Source organism: Heliangelus exortis, chromosome 5 (genome assembly GCF_036169615.1).
Source record: "Heliangelus exortis chromosome 5, bHelExo1.hap1, whole genome shotgun sequence".
NCBI classification, from domain to species: Eukaryota; Metazoa; Chordata; class Aves; order Apodiformes; family Trochilidae; genus Heliangelus; species Heliangelus exortis.
In genome coordinates this window covers 30934014-30949191 of record NC_092426.1, presented here as the reverse complement: position 1 = coordinate 30949191, position 15178 = coordinate 30934014, and the positions used below count along the sequence as shown (strand labels likewise).

General features: G+C 36.6%; 1 protein-coding gene across 2 annotated transcripts in view; it reads left to right on the top strand.

Moving 5' to 3' along the window:
* RASGRP1 (RAS guanyl releasing protein 1) overlaps positions 1–15178 on the top strand; it is a 41529-nt gene that overhangs the window by 12169 nt on the left and 14182 nt on the right. For both annotated transcript variants that reach the window (XM_071744330.1, XM_071744329.1), the window contains exons 3-8: positions 6655–6760; positions 7967–8029; positions 8870–9001; positions 10054–10207; positions 13353–13526; positions 14186–14302. In XM_071744330.1, the coding sequence (XP_071600431.1) occupies positions 6655–6760; positions 7967–8029; positions 8870–9001; positions 10054–10207; positions 13353–13526; positions 14186–14302 (746 nt within the window). The remainder of the gene's footprint in view (positions 1–6654; positions 6761–7966; positions 8030–8869; positions 9002–10053; positions 10208–13352; positions 13527–14185; positions 14303–15178) is intronic.

The following is a 15178-nucleotide window of genomic DNA, read 5'->3' as shown; positions in this document are numbered from 1 at the left end:
CATTATCCTTTTTGGATGCTTATTATTCTCACTTGTGCCTTGGATAGATCTGCATTGTTAAGGAGTCTTTGGAGGAGCAGCAGTGGGTCAGGTACCCTCCCATTCTGTAGGAAGTTTGAAGGCAGCCAAGTAGATTTGGAGAATCAGTAAACTTCAAAAATGCCTGACAAGATCTGGGTTTACTTGGCTTCCTTAGGGTCCTGTTGCTTCAGGATTGATTGCAAAGTAGCATCCTTCTTTCCTCTCTGAAAAATACTGATTTGTTTGTATTTTAATTTTGGTGGGCTTGCCCTGAGACCAATTAGTTATGCAAATAAATTTTTATATAGCTCAATAGTTACAAGCATGTGTGGCCCATAAACCAATTTAAAACAAAACAAAAAAAACCCCAACTAACACAATTCCAAGAGTATTTTTGTTCTGTCTGCTAAACATTGTAGCAATCTTGTGAGAGGGAGAACATGACCATTCTGTAAAGAGTTAAGTGTAAGCACAGGAGTCCACTTGCTTTCTGCTGCCACTAAGATTAAAACAATCATTCTTTTCACAAATAAGTGCATCATCTTTTTAAGGACATCATAGTTATTTCTGGAACATATTATGCACTTTTAAAATAAGGATCTGAAAGAATCACAAAGAAAAATTCACGAAGTACAGGTGTGAAGTTCTAGGCTTAGGGTTATCAGTTGTAAAAACAATAAAGTCCCTGATATACAGCATTTCTGCAGAAAAGGATCTCAGTGTGAAGATGAAACTGAAAACTGAAAATGGTTTAATGATACTGTACCATTGCAGAAAATCTAAGGAGAAAAGTGCATGCAGAGAAGGAATGTGTGTGCTTGTTTATATACATACATACATTTTATATGTATATTTATGTATAAAAATGTATGTGTATATAAAGTTATTATGTACAGAATATTAAAAATATTACTCTCGTGCTAAGATCTTCTCTGGAGTATTAAGATTTGCTTCATGAAGTTGCAAGCTGTGAGGGACTCAGAAAAGGATATCAGAGTTGACCAGAGATGTAGAAAACGCAGCTTTTGAAGAACAAGATTAACACATTTTATGTTTCTTAGCTCAGAAAAGAGTTGAAGGAAGCATTAAATAGAGAAAATATTTAAGGGAAAATGTATGTTTTGCAATTTTTTTTCTGCCTGCTGGGGGCCAGGTGTAATGGACTGCCAAAGCTGCCTGATGTCTTTGATTACACACTACGGAGAACTCTAATGATAGCAATGTTCAAATGCTATAACAAGCATTTGAACAGAGGCTTCCTCATCACTATAGAATTTCAACAAGAAATTAAACTGGTTCTAAAGCTTACTGCCTTTGATGAAGATGATTCTTAGTTGGAGCAGGAGAGTAGAATGCAATAGCTCCTAGCCCCGATTTCTGCCATAAACAAAGCTTTCAGCTGTCATTACAAAATAAAGGCTATTTCCAACTCAAAAAGCAAACACTATTTAAGTTGGATCTTCTTGCTGACCCCCAGTGATAGTGTCATAAGTGATGAGCAGGATAGTGGCTTCTTAGGAATCTGATTCTGACCAAATGTGATCAATTTAATACATTAAGTGACTACCTCTATTACAGGGTACCCAAGTCTAGCATGGCAGTAGCAAACTTGTAGTAAGAAGGCTGCATAGTCTTATGCATAGGTGCATAAGCTTTAAGCTGAAGGGGAAGAGAGTTTCCTAGTTGTGAAGGGAAGTTCCAGGAAGTATCCATGAAATTTGTAGTTCAGTTTTCTTTACTTCTTGCCATTTTCAGGTTATCTTGTAATACTGTACCTTGCATCAGGGGCAGAGATGTTGATTTATGGCTTTTCATTTCAGTCACTAAACCTTAGTACATGCTTCCACATGTTTCATATGTGCCTGTTTCATACATCAAGGTCTTTGAGAACTTAAGACCTTAAGAACATCGGTTTCCCCTATTTTCAAATCCCATGCTGTTTTAATAATCTGTGCAGACATTCGTAACACCATCCCCACACCATACTCTTTAACCCACCAGAAAAAAAATTTGCAGAAATCTTCAAGAATTCTTTGTAGCCCATCAGAATAGCAACCTGCAGCTTTCATCTCTGCACTTAGTAAGGCTGCCTGGCAATTGCTTGATGCACTGCCTTGTTTTTGATGCTGCTTTTTGATAACCACTGGAAGACTTAAGGGAGTTTACATGAAGTTATTCCTGTTCTTAGTAGCTTAATCACCGATCACATGATGTCAGTGCTCTGTGATTCACTTCTGATTCATTTCAAATTGTACAGTAGGTGATAGAGTTGGAACTTGCTTATGGAATAAAGACAATACTTATGAAATAAAGGCCTGTTAGAAGTAAAAAAGCTACTTTTCCTTTCTTGCAAAATTCAGCTCAGTTAAGATGTCCTTGGCATTCTTCCTGTTGCATTATCATTGCAGTCATGAGTGAGGTCTTATTACAATAATCTTGTCTATTGAACATATTTACCACAGGCTTGGTGGTCATCAAGACCTGCCAGTTTGCTTCTAAAGCCTTGCATACTGGCTTTTGAATACTTTGATTCTTTCCACTGTTTTAGGAAAGTGATACATGGATTACAGGGAGTCAAAACCTGCTCCCTACTGTATGGGGGGAGTGCAGTAAAGTGGCTGATGGGCCTAGATTAGGATGTTCTACCCCTGTGTCTTCTGAGTCTCACATATGTGATGGAACTTCTGTAATTGTAATTTTTAATGGCTTTGTGTTACTACATAGATAATAAAATATTTCAAATTTTTGTGATTTCACTCATGTAGTTAAATACTACATGAAAAAGTCTATTCAACTCCTGCTTCCTCATTTGTTTCAGAGAATATTTATTAAAACCTCTTGGCACAATAAGGATATTTGCATCAGGAAAAAATGTTAACCACTGGGTTAATTGTATTTGCTGCCGTGAAACAAAGCTAAAGCTTCTACAATATTTTTCAGCTTTCTTTAAGGTAAATTGGCTAACTGAAATACACCCATTCCACTTTATTTAGTATTCACTTAGTGGTTTTTGCTCAGCAGGGTGTGTGGTTAGAAACAGGTATGCAAACGGAAATGAAAATGAGTCTCAAAGTTTTAAACCAAACTGCTGGAGGTTTAAGAGAATGCTGCTGAGGCATTCAGATACACTCCTGCTACAGACTCAGGAGAGCCCTCTGACTGGCTGCAGCATTTGCACAAAGCTGCTTTACCATGACTTCTGTTACTTCCTTACACACAGCTCTGGTTAGCAGGTTAGCTCTCTGAAAAGTGACCTAGTGCTCAGAGGAGGGTAAAACCCAATGACAATTAAGAAACCCAAACTGAGCTGGAGTCTTTGTCAACTACAGCCTATTTTTACCAGTTTTAACTCCATGGATTTTTTTGACACATGAATTTCTGAAATGCAAATGGAAGAGGAATCAGACTCCATATTTTTCTTTTTTAATAATATTGTCTGTATCACTTGACAAGTGCTTCCTATTTAAATAAGCAGGAAGTTGACAATAATTATTTGATACTGCATGTGTTTGTAAAATCACGTGTTGCTACAATTCCATGCAGGTTTCCTGTTTGGTGCAGAACTGTGCCAGGAACTTGAAAAAATTTTGCTGCAGTGTTTTCGTTTTGTTTTTTTAAACCATCACTAAAACAATGTTTTTCCTTGTGGAGATGAGCCTTTTAGTCAGGTGAGAGAATGGAGGACAAAAAATTTACTACTGCTTTAATGTATGCAAGATAATTGTATGTTGTCATAATGAAACCTGTCTTGTGAGATAATTAGGTCTGGATGTTGTGAAGCATAAGTGCACTTTTATTATGCAAGAAAATATTTAAACACGTACTTGTGTTATGCAAGAAAATGACCTAGTCACTAATAGTAGGCAGAACATAATGTTTTTCTCTGCATCTTTGTAAAATGTAGAAGGTCAAATGGAAAAGACATCTCCTAGAGGACAGAAACTCAGTGTGGAACCTGGTGCCAAGTGCTACCTGTGTTGTGTTATTTCATGACAGAGGATTTTGGAATACCCACAGAGGAGAGCTGCTAGGAGAGAGAGTTACTTGCTGGCTGTCAGCTGGAGATGACCTATATCGAGCACTTCTGAAAAGCTGGTGATTTAATTACAGCTGTATAAACTTAATAGTATGTGTTCATGTAATCATTTGGCTTTCAACTTAAGCATCCACTGAACTGCTTTTCTGATTAAACAAGAGCTGCTGGATAGAGGCTCTGGCAGAACACCAAGTTTTTTTTAAGATGAATGAAAATTGATAGAGGGCTCTGTGGGTGTCCTGGTTCCCCTGGGGCAGAATCAGAGGCCAGCCACGGAGGGGAGGCCATTCGAAGCCCCAAGTGAGCTGGGAGCTAAAGTCAGGGCACTGCCCCAGGGTGACTCACAGGGTTAACCCACACCACTGCTCTCAGGCTCATTATAAAGGGGGAGCAGTGCTGAGGAGGGGGAGTTCTGTTTCCTGGGGATCCTGCCTCTGGGTCTGCTGCTCCCTCTGCTATTCCTGAGGACTAGGCTCAGTATAAGTGTACATATTTTATGTTGGTGTTATTTCACTAAATATGCTTATATTTCGACCCACAAGGCTTCTCTTCTCATCTTGGCTGGGGGGAGGTCACTGGGTTAGAGAGAAAAGTGCTTCAGTTTAGCCCTGGATATGGGATAAACAAAGACAGTGTGCAAACCCTAAAATAATTTTACTCTCGCTGAAGACACTGGAAGAGTACAAAATGCCAAATATTAAAAGCCTGAATAAGTATTAGTTTCCTGAATATTGAGTCCTAGCCGTTCTCTGCAAATTTTCCAGTTCTCTGGCTGAATACTTTTCTGCTTTGCCCTCACTGCACCTGCTGTAATGCCTAACAGTTTATATCCCAGGAAGATTCTTTAATTAATGAATTAAGTTATCTGAGAACATAAACAAGGAATGCATAAACTTTGGTCTATGCTATACAACTGAGAATTTGTAGTGTAAGTCAGAAGGCTGCTCAAGAACTTTTAGTGACTTGGGATTGATACTGCTCTCATTTATGGGGCTGCAGGGCAGGCAGGCTTTCCCCTCACCCATATTGCTGTAGATAGAATTGCTCCTTACAATCCAACTGTAACTTCAGAAGATAGGTTGAGAAAATGGTCTCTCATATTTGGAGTTGGAGATCACGTGATACTTAAGGTTCTCATTCTGGGCTTAACAGAGCTGAGTGAGTTGATGCATGGTCACATAGGCTCTGCCACAATTTACTAATCAGGATTTTTCTTCATGTCTTGCCTGAGAGGCTGGCTGTGGTAAGGTATTTCAAGACTGTTTGTTCTATTGAGTTTCCTCCAAGCTGATTTTGCTTTTGCTTGAGGAATGAAGTTACCCACACCAGCTGTATGATACCCAGCATGTCCTCTGCTTTCAGAGTGTCAGTCAGATAAAGCAGTAACTTCACCTGTGAAATACAGATCTGAGCCATTCTGAGCCACCTTCCTTAAACTACATATACTCTGGATGAAATAGAGTCAGCCTGTCTGCCAGCTTAAACTAAAGTTGATGGAATCTTAAATAATAGTTTGTGGAAATAAGTGGGATAAGTTTAATGTTTATATTTGTTGCAGTGCATTTGAAAATGTTGTGGATCTTTCCCCCTGTAGTAATAGATGTCATTTCATATGCTGCAAATGTGCTGTTTCACCTGCCTCTTCTGTTTTGCCTTAGTCTTAATTGCTTCTGTATATGGTTTGTGTTACTGTTATTTGAAGTGCTAACAGCTAGAAGTTTATCCTTATAGGCAATGTGTTTAAAATTATTCAAAAAGGTAGATTTTCTTTTGCTTTTGAAGGTATTTTCAATTCAAGCTACTTTGGTTCTCTCATGACAGACCATAGAAAAACCTAATCTGTTAACAAACACAATAGTGAGCATGTTTGTAAATATTACAGAAATGGAAACTTTTGAAAATGTTCAGCTGCATTTGATGCCTTTGATCATTTTTGAATATGCAGGGGGGGGGGAAACCTGACAAAACAACACAGGGCCCAGAAGATAGGGGATGTCTAAAAACTTCCTTCAAGTAAAATCCTTGTTACACGTAAAGTCAGTGTGTTAGGACATTTAGGTCCTCTACCAGCAGTAGGAATAGGTTAACCTCTGAGCTTCTGCATACATTTTATTTTATTCCATGTACGTCAAGGTTAACACCTAACTTATGCATGTTCTTTAGTGCTATGAATGTCAACTGTAGAAAAAACCTCACAAACACCTAAGAATATCTCCATTCTATTCAGTAAATTCAGTCATGCTGCTGGCTGGCTTGTATGGATCAGAAACTGAATTCTTTTGCTCTAGTTTCTTAATCTGCATTTAAGTGCATTGCTGGGCTGAGACAATTAGGTATAATTTTGAAACACAGCTGCCTTCTTACTCCTCTAATTTTTTATTTTGCTCAAGTCTTCCAAATCCTGGTAGTGAAATATAGTTGTTACATAGATCTCACTACAAAATCATTAACTTCCTAAGTTAGCAAGTTAGTGCTATCTTTGAAATAGCATAGATGAACAGGCCTGATTAGAATTGGTATTCAGAGAAAACACCTTGTAAATCGTTTACCAAGGTATACCAAGATTTCTGTATAAATATGCCTTCTTTTTTTTACAGATTTAGAAGGAAATGCATATCGAAACAAGCAGCTGCTAAAGATAATTCTGGCTATGCATCAGTTTATCATCTCCTCTGCAGATATGCTCCGGAAACTCATTGATCTATATCCTTTGTAATATTCACCCACTGTTAAGGTAATATTAGATAACTTGATGCCTTTGAAATGGGTAAGTAGAGGATATTTAATCTATGGCTGTATTACTAATTAAACCATATACTTGTTCTTCACAGATTTTGGTTGCGTAGTGTGATTTTGTTTAGTTTAGGGTTGAGGAGTTTTATTGGTTTCTTTGGTTTATCTTAACCACAGAGAAGATGATGAAACTTCAATTCAGACTTTAAGTAGGATAAATCACCCTCCATTGGCTGGAAACTTTGTGTAGGTGCCTCAGTTAGTTACTGTGAACCTGAACTTAAATTTCTGATCTCTTGCTCTCTCTGTCCTCTATCTATAGAAGAGCAAAGGATAAAAGTGTAATTTTAGAAAATATTCTGAGTGTTTCCGGAGTTGAAAATTTTCAGCAAGTACTATTTCTCACTTGTTATTTACTTCGGTGCATTGTTCTTTTAAGCTTTTCCTTCCTATTTGCTCCCATTTTGAGGTGACTGCCTGGATTCATACATGTGTGTCTCTGGCTCACTAGTGTTTTTTCACAATGAAACTACTAGATCATATTGTCACTACTAGCCTTTCTTAGGAATTTTATTTGAGGAATATATTACCTGACTTTTTAGCTTTACAAAATGTAACACAATAAAGAGCTATAATTCATTAACTCTTTGCAGAACGTGTTCATGATATGAACAGAATTGTTTTATTATTATTCTAACATGGCAGCATGTGCTGGTAGAAGGGCTGTGAATGATGAGCACAGTACAGGAAGCAGATCAGACATTCTAAGAATCTTCAACCAGTTTTGGTACAATTTAATTTAGATAATCCTTTCTTACCCCAAACTATATATCTTACAGGCTTTATAACTATTTCAAATTTTAGCAAGATGTGCAAGTGCATGAGTTTTAATAAAAAAAATGTGAGATGTTACAAATCACTACACTACTTAAGTGCTACTTAGCACTACTCATTACTTGAGCGGCTATTTCGGTATCACTCTTAGTAGTCATATTTACAGTAAACCTGCTGATGATCTTGGGATATGTTTTTTTGCATGTGCTTGTGTAAAACTCTCTACTGATGGCATGTAATATCAGATTAATTATTTCTAGTGCTTAAAGGTAGGCAAGTATCAAGGATGTTACATTTCATATCATATGTGAATGGATGTGGTTTTCCTTAACCATTTTCTACCTATCTTAATGCTTTAGAAAATAAATCTTCCACAATGTGTGTGAAGATATGCTATTTTGTGAGGTAAGAGTAGTCTTGCTGAGCAGCTATCTGTGTGCTGTACATAAGAATGCTTTTGAATGTCTTAAGTTGACATTAAAAAGAGAAACAGATGCTTCAGCTTTTCAAGGTTTGCTCTAGCAGCTTTGCTCAACTCAACTGGCTTTGAGCAGATCTGTGTAACCACAGTGGGTTACATGTCACACATAGGAACTGAAGTATAAAATATACAATTGAAACAATTTGAATGCCCAGCATAGAAAATTGCAGTTCTCTGAAAATATTTTATGCTTGTGAGATTGAATCACCTGCAAACTGTTAAATATATTTAATTAGTAAAGTTTTCTTCAGTTAATAGATACAGTTCTGGCTAGCACAGTGCATTTCTTATATTTGAATCACCTGCAAACTGTTAAATATATTTAATTAGTAAAGTTTTCTTCAGTTAATAGATACAGTTCTGACTAGCACAGTGCATTTCTTATATTCAGCCCAAATAATGTATAGTTTCAAATGAATATGCAAGAATATTTAAAATTTCATTAATAAATAATCAGCATCTACATTATCGAAATTTAATATGAAACTTGAAATTTTTAAATTGAATTTATTGCAAGTGTATATGTAGCTTATTTCTGCATATAATTAAGCCAGGTAATTTATAATTGATTTTTAATCTTGAAATTTTGATTTTTGATAAAAATCAAGGTAGCCTAGCAAAAGCATCTAAAAAACAAATGTATCCCCCAAAGTCAGTGGAGAATAAATACAATTCAAAACCGAAGAGACTATCTAAATTTCAGCCTTATGGATGTTAGAGCAAAACCTTTATTTTTGTGTTTCTGTATTTTCAATGTGGAACAGGTATTGGATTACAGAGTTCTGGGTTATGTTCAAAATGGACTCTAAACTGTCCACCACTATGGAGGAGTTTCAAGAACTGGTTAAAGCTAATGGTGAGGAGTTACACTGCCGTCTGATTGACACGACTCAAATGTGAGTGCCAAAGGCTCAATGTGCTCAGAAAACAAACTTTTGCTCTTAATTTCCTTTATTCATATGTATTGTCTCTCCAGTAGATCAGGATAATGGTTCTTTAGTGGGTTAATTTTAGTAAGTCATATGCTAACCATCACTAGAAGAGCTTACACATGATTATGGATGAAATATTTCTTACGTGGAGGAAGACTTTCAAGAGTGGTTTAGGTTGTGTTTCACTGCTGTGTAGACTTTGTGCTGATTCTCTATTGTAGGTAAATTTTACTCTCTCGAGGGAACTTAGAAAATATTTAGAGGCCTAAAGATTTTGAAAAAGCACTTGAAGTCAGTGAGAAAGGAGAATACATTTTGATTGGGTAACATGAGTTTAAAAAGTGCTTGTATTTTTAACACCAAAGGTAACTGAGAAGATTTGTTAGTTGCAGTGCCAAACTCTTGATACTATTTTATGAAATTTTAGTTATTACTTACCCTCTAAAGAATAAATCCTACAGCTATCCATTACATAGCTCTGTGTTGTGAAGAGTCTTACTTGATGTATTTGGTTGTGTGGAACTGTGTAACAGTGTCAATTCATACTTTGGTTGGAAATGCACTAGCAACAGTAGAGCAGTATTTGGCATATATTTTACATCTGGCCATGAAAGAGGATATTTAGCTTTTCAAATCCAATGGATGGATGAATAGCACAGCATACTTCTAGACTGGTCAAGGAAATCTGTAAGAATCACTAAATGAGGGAGCACTGGATGTGTTCAATGAAGACAAAGTTATGGACAGCAAATCTGGAAGTGTAATATATAATCTCATGAAGTTTAGTAATATTATTATATTGATGTAGTAAGTGCAATATATATCTAAAACTAACATTTTTTGTCATGTAATCTGTAATGCATGAAACGAGCTTGCTATTTAGAAATTAGAATAATTCACTTTTTTTTGCAGTAAGGCATGAAAACAATGCTACTTTTGTATTAGGGAGAGAGAAAATTTTTTTCGTCTTCAGAAAGTAACTCTCAAGTAATTCTGTTCTAAAATTTGTCTAAAAGAAATTCTAGGGATTGGTCTCGAAAGCTGACGCAGCGTGTCAAGGCCAACACCAGTAAGAAACGGAAAGTCTCACTGCTTTTCGATCACCTTGAACCAGAGGAGCTGTCAGACCACCTCACCTATCTTGAATTCAAGTCTTTCAGAAGGATATCAGTAAGTGATTTACATCTATTTATTTATTTATTTAAGCAAAGATTGGAAGGATGTAGAAAAGATGGGAGAGGGGTAGTTCTTCAGGATTAACTCTGCAGTTTGAGCTGTTGGACAAGCTGAATGTGTATCCCAACTCTTTGTTTTACTGGTGTTGGAGGTGGGCAGTGGGACTTATTCTGAGTCCATACCCTCTTGCTACAGTTTTTTGAGAGAGGAAGAGTGAACCTGTAAAGGAATTGTGGAGCAGAGTTGGGGCAAGGTCAGTTGGAAGGAAGAGGAGTAAACCATTTGATCTTCTTCCAAATAATCTCTTTCTGTTAGAACAAAATGTGTCACTGGGTACAGGAACAAGCAGTCTCCTTTGATCCAAATCAGTAATCAGGATGAAATGGGATGAAGGAAGTTTGGAATATCTTCCTGGAACGCTAACCTCCTGTGGCTGTCGGAAACAATGCAGCATTCCTGGGCAGTGACTAAAGGACTGTCTGTATGGATGTCCTCTGGACTCTGCTTGCCATTTTTGATAGTGCATGACAATGACTAGGCATAAGAGAGCACTTGAGAAAATGCCATTTTTTTATGTAAAGTGGGTGTGTGTTTAAATATTTTATTAGACAAGCTTTCAAGTATACAAACAGTTCTTAAGGATTTATATAATTTGTTTTCTTTCATTTGATTTTTTTTCTCAGCTGTGTTGGTAGCTGATAAGATGCTAACTTCCCAAGGCACCCTGGCTACACTTGCATTCTTATATGCTGCAACATTACTTCTAATCAAACCTGATATAGTTCACATATGGCAAGGAATAGTGACTGGTAGAGACCAAAATCTAAGATGATTGCAAAGTCAGAGTGATGATAACAGTGAAAGGGTTTTTAATTTGGTTTTGTTATTTTGTGGGCTTCTTTGAACACTACAATTTGAAGGATAAGTTTTGCAAGAAAAGAGGCTCTCAATAGATGGTGGAAGATTTCAGTCATATTTTAGAGAAATTTATTTTGAGCTGACAGTACATGGCTCTTCATGTTTTGTGTTAAATTCAAAAAGCTATAGAACCCAAGCCATGCACAGCTTACTGCCTGTAACAATATGCAAAGCTCATACATTACATATAACTCAACATTTTTAAGCTCTGGGCTGATAAAGTAATTAACGATTAATGAGCATAAAAAGCATGACTACAGTCAGAGTGTCAGATGTGTCATAGAGTTCCAACAGTTAAATACTTACATATGTTTTATACGTAGGGTTTCTGCATATCTTTTGGTACAAACTGAGTTTATGGAGACCTCAGATCAGAAAATAATGTGTAGTTAATAAAGAGCTATAATTCATTAACTCTTTGCAGAACGTGTTCATGATATGAACAGAATTGTTTTATTATTATTCTAACATGGCAGCATGTGCTGGTAGAAGGGCTGTGAATGATGTGCTGTGTTATCAGTCACTGGAGTAACTACTTGTAGGTTTTGTCATTTGAGAGTCAGGAAGGAATACTTGATTCACCTGAACACACAGCAAAATCTTCCCCGAGACAACATGCATCTTGCAGCAAATTAAAATACAGGGAATGGTGTTCACAGAATAATGACTGCAGGCATGCTGGTATTTGGAAAATATTTTGATTTCCAGGGAGGCAACACTTCTGAAAGGATCTGGATTCTGTTTTCTTGTTGAGGCTCGTAAGTTTGTTGTTGCAGTACCAGACCCTTGCATTATTTAAGTACCTGGACTACTTTACCATATCTGACTCTAAAAACCTTGTTACAGATGATGTTGTTAATAATTTCTTGCACCAAAATTATTTCAACAGTTTTGGTAGGATGTTAGATACAAATTTGTTCAGCATTTGAAAAAAATCCTTTTCTGAAGGAGTGAGCTGCTGAGAATAAAATATAAACTAATCAAAGTAATTCATAATTGTACTGAGGCTGCTATGAAGTCAGTAATTATGTAGTCAGATACTGAAAAATTATCTATCTGTGTAGTGTAGTTGCTTAAATTTCAAGATCCAGCCAAATTTGGCTGGGATTCAAAATTCAAACAATAATTGTAGGTAAGTACTGTGTAATCTAAGAGACAGCTCTACTTATTACTGTTAATCTTTCTTCCATTTTTAATTTAATAAAAGGACAAAGGGGGAGATACTGGTTGTCATAGCTGCTTTTTAAAGTGTTAACGTTCTTAATAAATGGATGGAAAAAAAGTTTATAAGTGGAGACAAATTGAGAGAGGGAGAGCAGGAAACAAACAGCAGCCTGACATTTTCTGACCTTCTCTGGAAGATCAATGCCATTCAGCATTCTACTGTTGCATTAACAGAGGCATCGCATAGATTGCAGCAATGAGTGTTTTTGGTAAGATGTTAGTGTCAGCTGCTATAGTAAAGAATGGAAGTATATATTCTATGTCCTATTTTCTGATGATTCAAATACTTGTGTATTCTAATTCATGGATAAATTGAGAGAACAGACAAACATTAAAGCAATAAAACCAAATTATTGCTTCTCTTTGATCTTAATGGTAAGAATGGCTATTTGTCACATACAAGTATCTACTGAACAATTTTGGATAGTTTTGATTCAATAAGAGAATCTCACAGGCTGTGTTGAAAGTATTAAGGCATCATTCTTAGTGGTCTTCTCTCAGTTTTATATTAATCTAATCGGACGTATTTTTTGTATTAGTGTAGCTGAATTCAGAAATGTGCCCCAGCTACAGAACCTGAACACTTCCTTAAACTATCATTGAGTTCCTAGATTACACTTTAAATTCAGTTTACCCTTCCCTGTAGAAGCCCATATCCAATCAATCTATGGTGACACTGAGGCTGGGAGGAAAGCCCCAGGTATACTCATAGCAGGTTTTGTAAGAGCCAAGACTCCTGAACATACTTGATGCAAGTGATGTGATTCAAATTATGGCAACAAGATGCTTTCAGTTAGTTCAATTAGTTTAAACCTTCTGCTTGGAACAGAACAAAACTCTGTCAAGGAAGAGATTTTGGTCTTACAGATACTTAAGGTGTAAAAAATATGCCTTGTATGTTTCATTTGAAAAGCATACCTGTATCTGGACACAGATCATAAGGTATATGAAACTAGATGAGTTTTCATTTACACCTTTTTTTTGGTTTGATTTTAAGTTCTCAGATTATCAAAACTACATTGTGAACAGTTGTGTGAAGGAGAACCCAACAATGGAAAGATCAATTGCTCTTTGCAATGGAATCTCTCAGTGGGTGCAGCTGATGGTTCTCAGCAGACCAACACCACAGCTTCGGGCTGAAGTGTTCATCAAATTCATTCATGTTGCACAGGTCAGTTCAGTTTTGACACGTGCTCTTTATTTTTTCTTCTTTTAGTTGCTCTTCCCACATACTACTTTAGGGCCACCTGGGAGTGCTGTCACTGGTCTCCTGCTTTATACATGTAGCATGCATGCTTGTCTATGCTGGGGTTTCATCCCAAATATTCAGATATTGCAGTGTCATGATACCATGACTTTCTCATATCCATTCTGAAGAAATTGTTGAATCAGCTGGTGAGATTCCAGTCTGTGACTGTGAACCTTGTCAAAGCATGAACCACTGTCATGCCTTTGGCTGTATTTAGAAGCATTTCTACCAGATATTGAAGTAGATTGAAGTAGAGCTATGGCCTTATTGATATTCTTTACATGCTGATGCATCTGCAGTCATAACCAAGATAATAGGCACTGTTTCCTAGTTGTGGTAGACTGTGAGAAGTGGGAGAAGTACTGAGGAAGTACTTGAAAGACTTCCTGTATCTGCAGAATAAATACCTTATTAAATAACAGTGGAATAAGTGCATGTTGCACCCAGAAAAATGAAGACTCCCTACCAAAACGAAGTCAAGACATTAGAGGAAGACAAGAGAGGAATGTAGAATTTGTATGTGCATACTGAACAACTTGAACCTTTAAATAATAAATGCTGATTTTTGTATCTCAAAACAGAAGCTCCACCAGCTGCAGAATTTCAATACGTTAATGGCAGTGATAGGAGGTCTCTGTCACAGTTCTATTTCCAGGCTCAAGGAAACCAGCTCATGTGTTCCTCATGATGTAATTAAGGTTGGTATTGCTCCTCTAAGTTTTACAGGTAAAATAACCCTCAGCATTTTTTGTTATTTCACTAACAAAACCCACCATTATTTTGTTGGATAAGATGGAGAAAAGGGAATACTTCAGTTTTGAACATTTTTTACTTATCATTTCATCTCCATGTCACAAGTAACTCCAATACTTCCAACCTTGCCTTTCTCCAACATCTGTGTATCTTCTCTTTAGTTTCTCTTTTAATACACAGATGTGACAAGCTGCGTTTTCATTTCTATGCAGTAGTACAGAATAGAAAAAAAAAATAATAAAAAAGAATAGTATTCAAACATGAAAGCCAAGAATCGAATCCTAAAACATTTGAAAACAAAACTGGTCATCCACAGGAACACTGACTATCCTGAGTCTATGAAATGGTTGCACAGAGCTCAGCACTTTGAGTTTAAAGCTGAAAGGACTGAGTTTGTTCATCTGATCTTTCCCTATGACAGATTTTATCTAGTTCAGATTTGAACAAACTTAGCCCTAATACACACACATTGTAATACAGTGGACTGTTAAGGATAATTTGTAATTTCCAGTTAAATTCTTGTGACATGCAGATGGATAGATTTTTTTCTGCCAAGATTCAATCTGCTAAAACTGTGAAGGAAAGTCTCTTAGCAGCTTCTTAAGAGATTACTTCTTAAGGGACTAATATGCTTTATTATTTTATCTTGGTTGGGGTCTGAAAGATTCCATATAGTTATCTAAGTAACCTGTTTTGATCACAGTATAATCAGCTTGAATGAAAAGTGTGTACCTGGAGTATAGACCAGAGGATGACCTCTGACTGATAATGGTCACAGCTCTCAGGATTTATAAAAACTGTTAGCAGCCTTATTTTAGAAG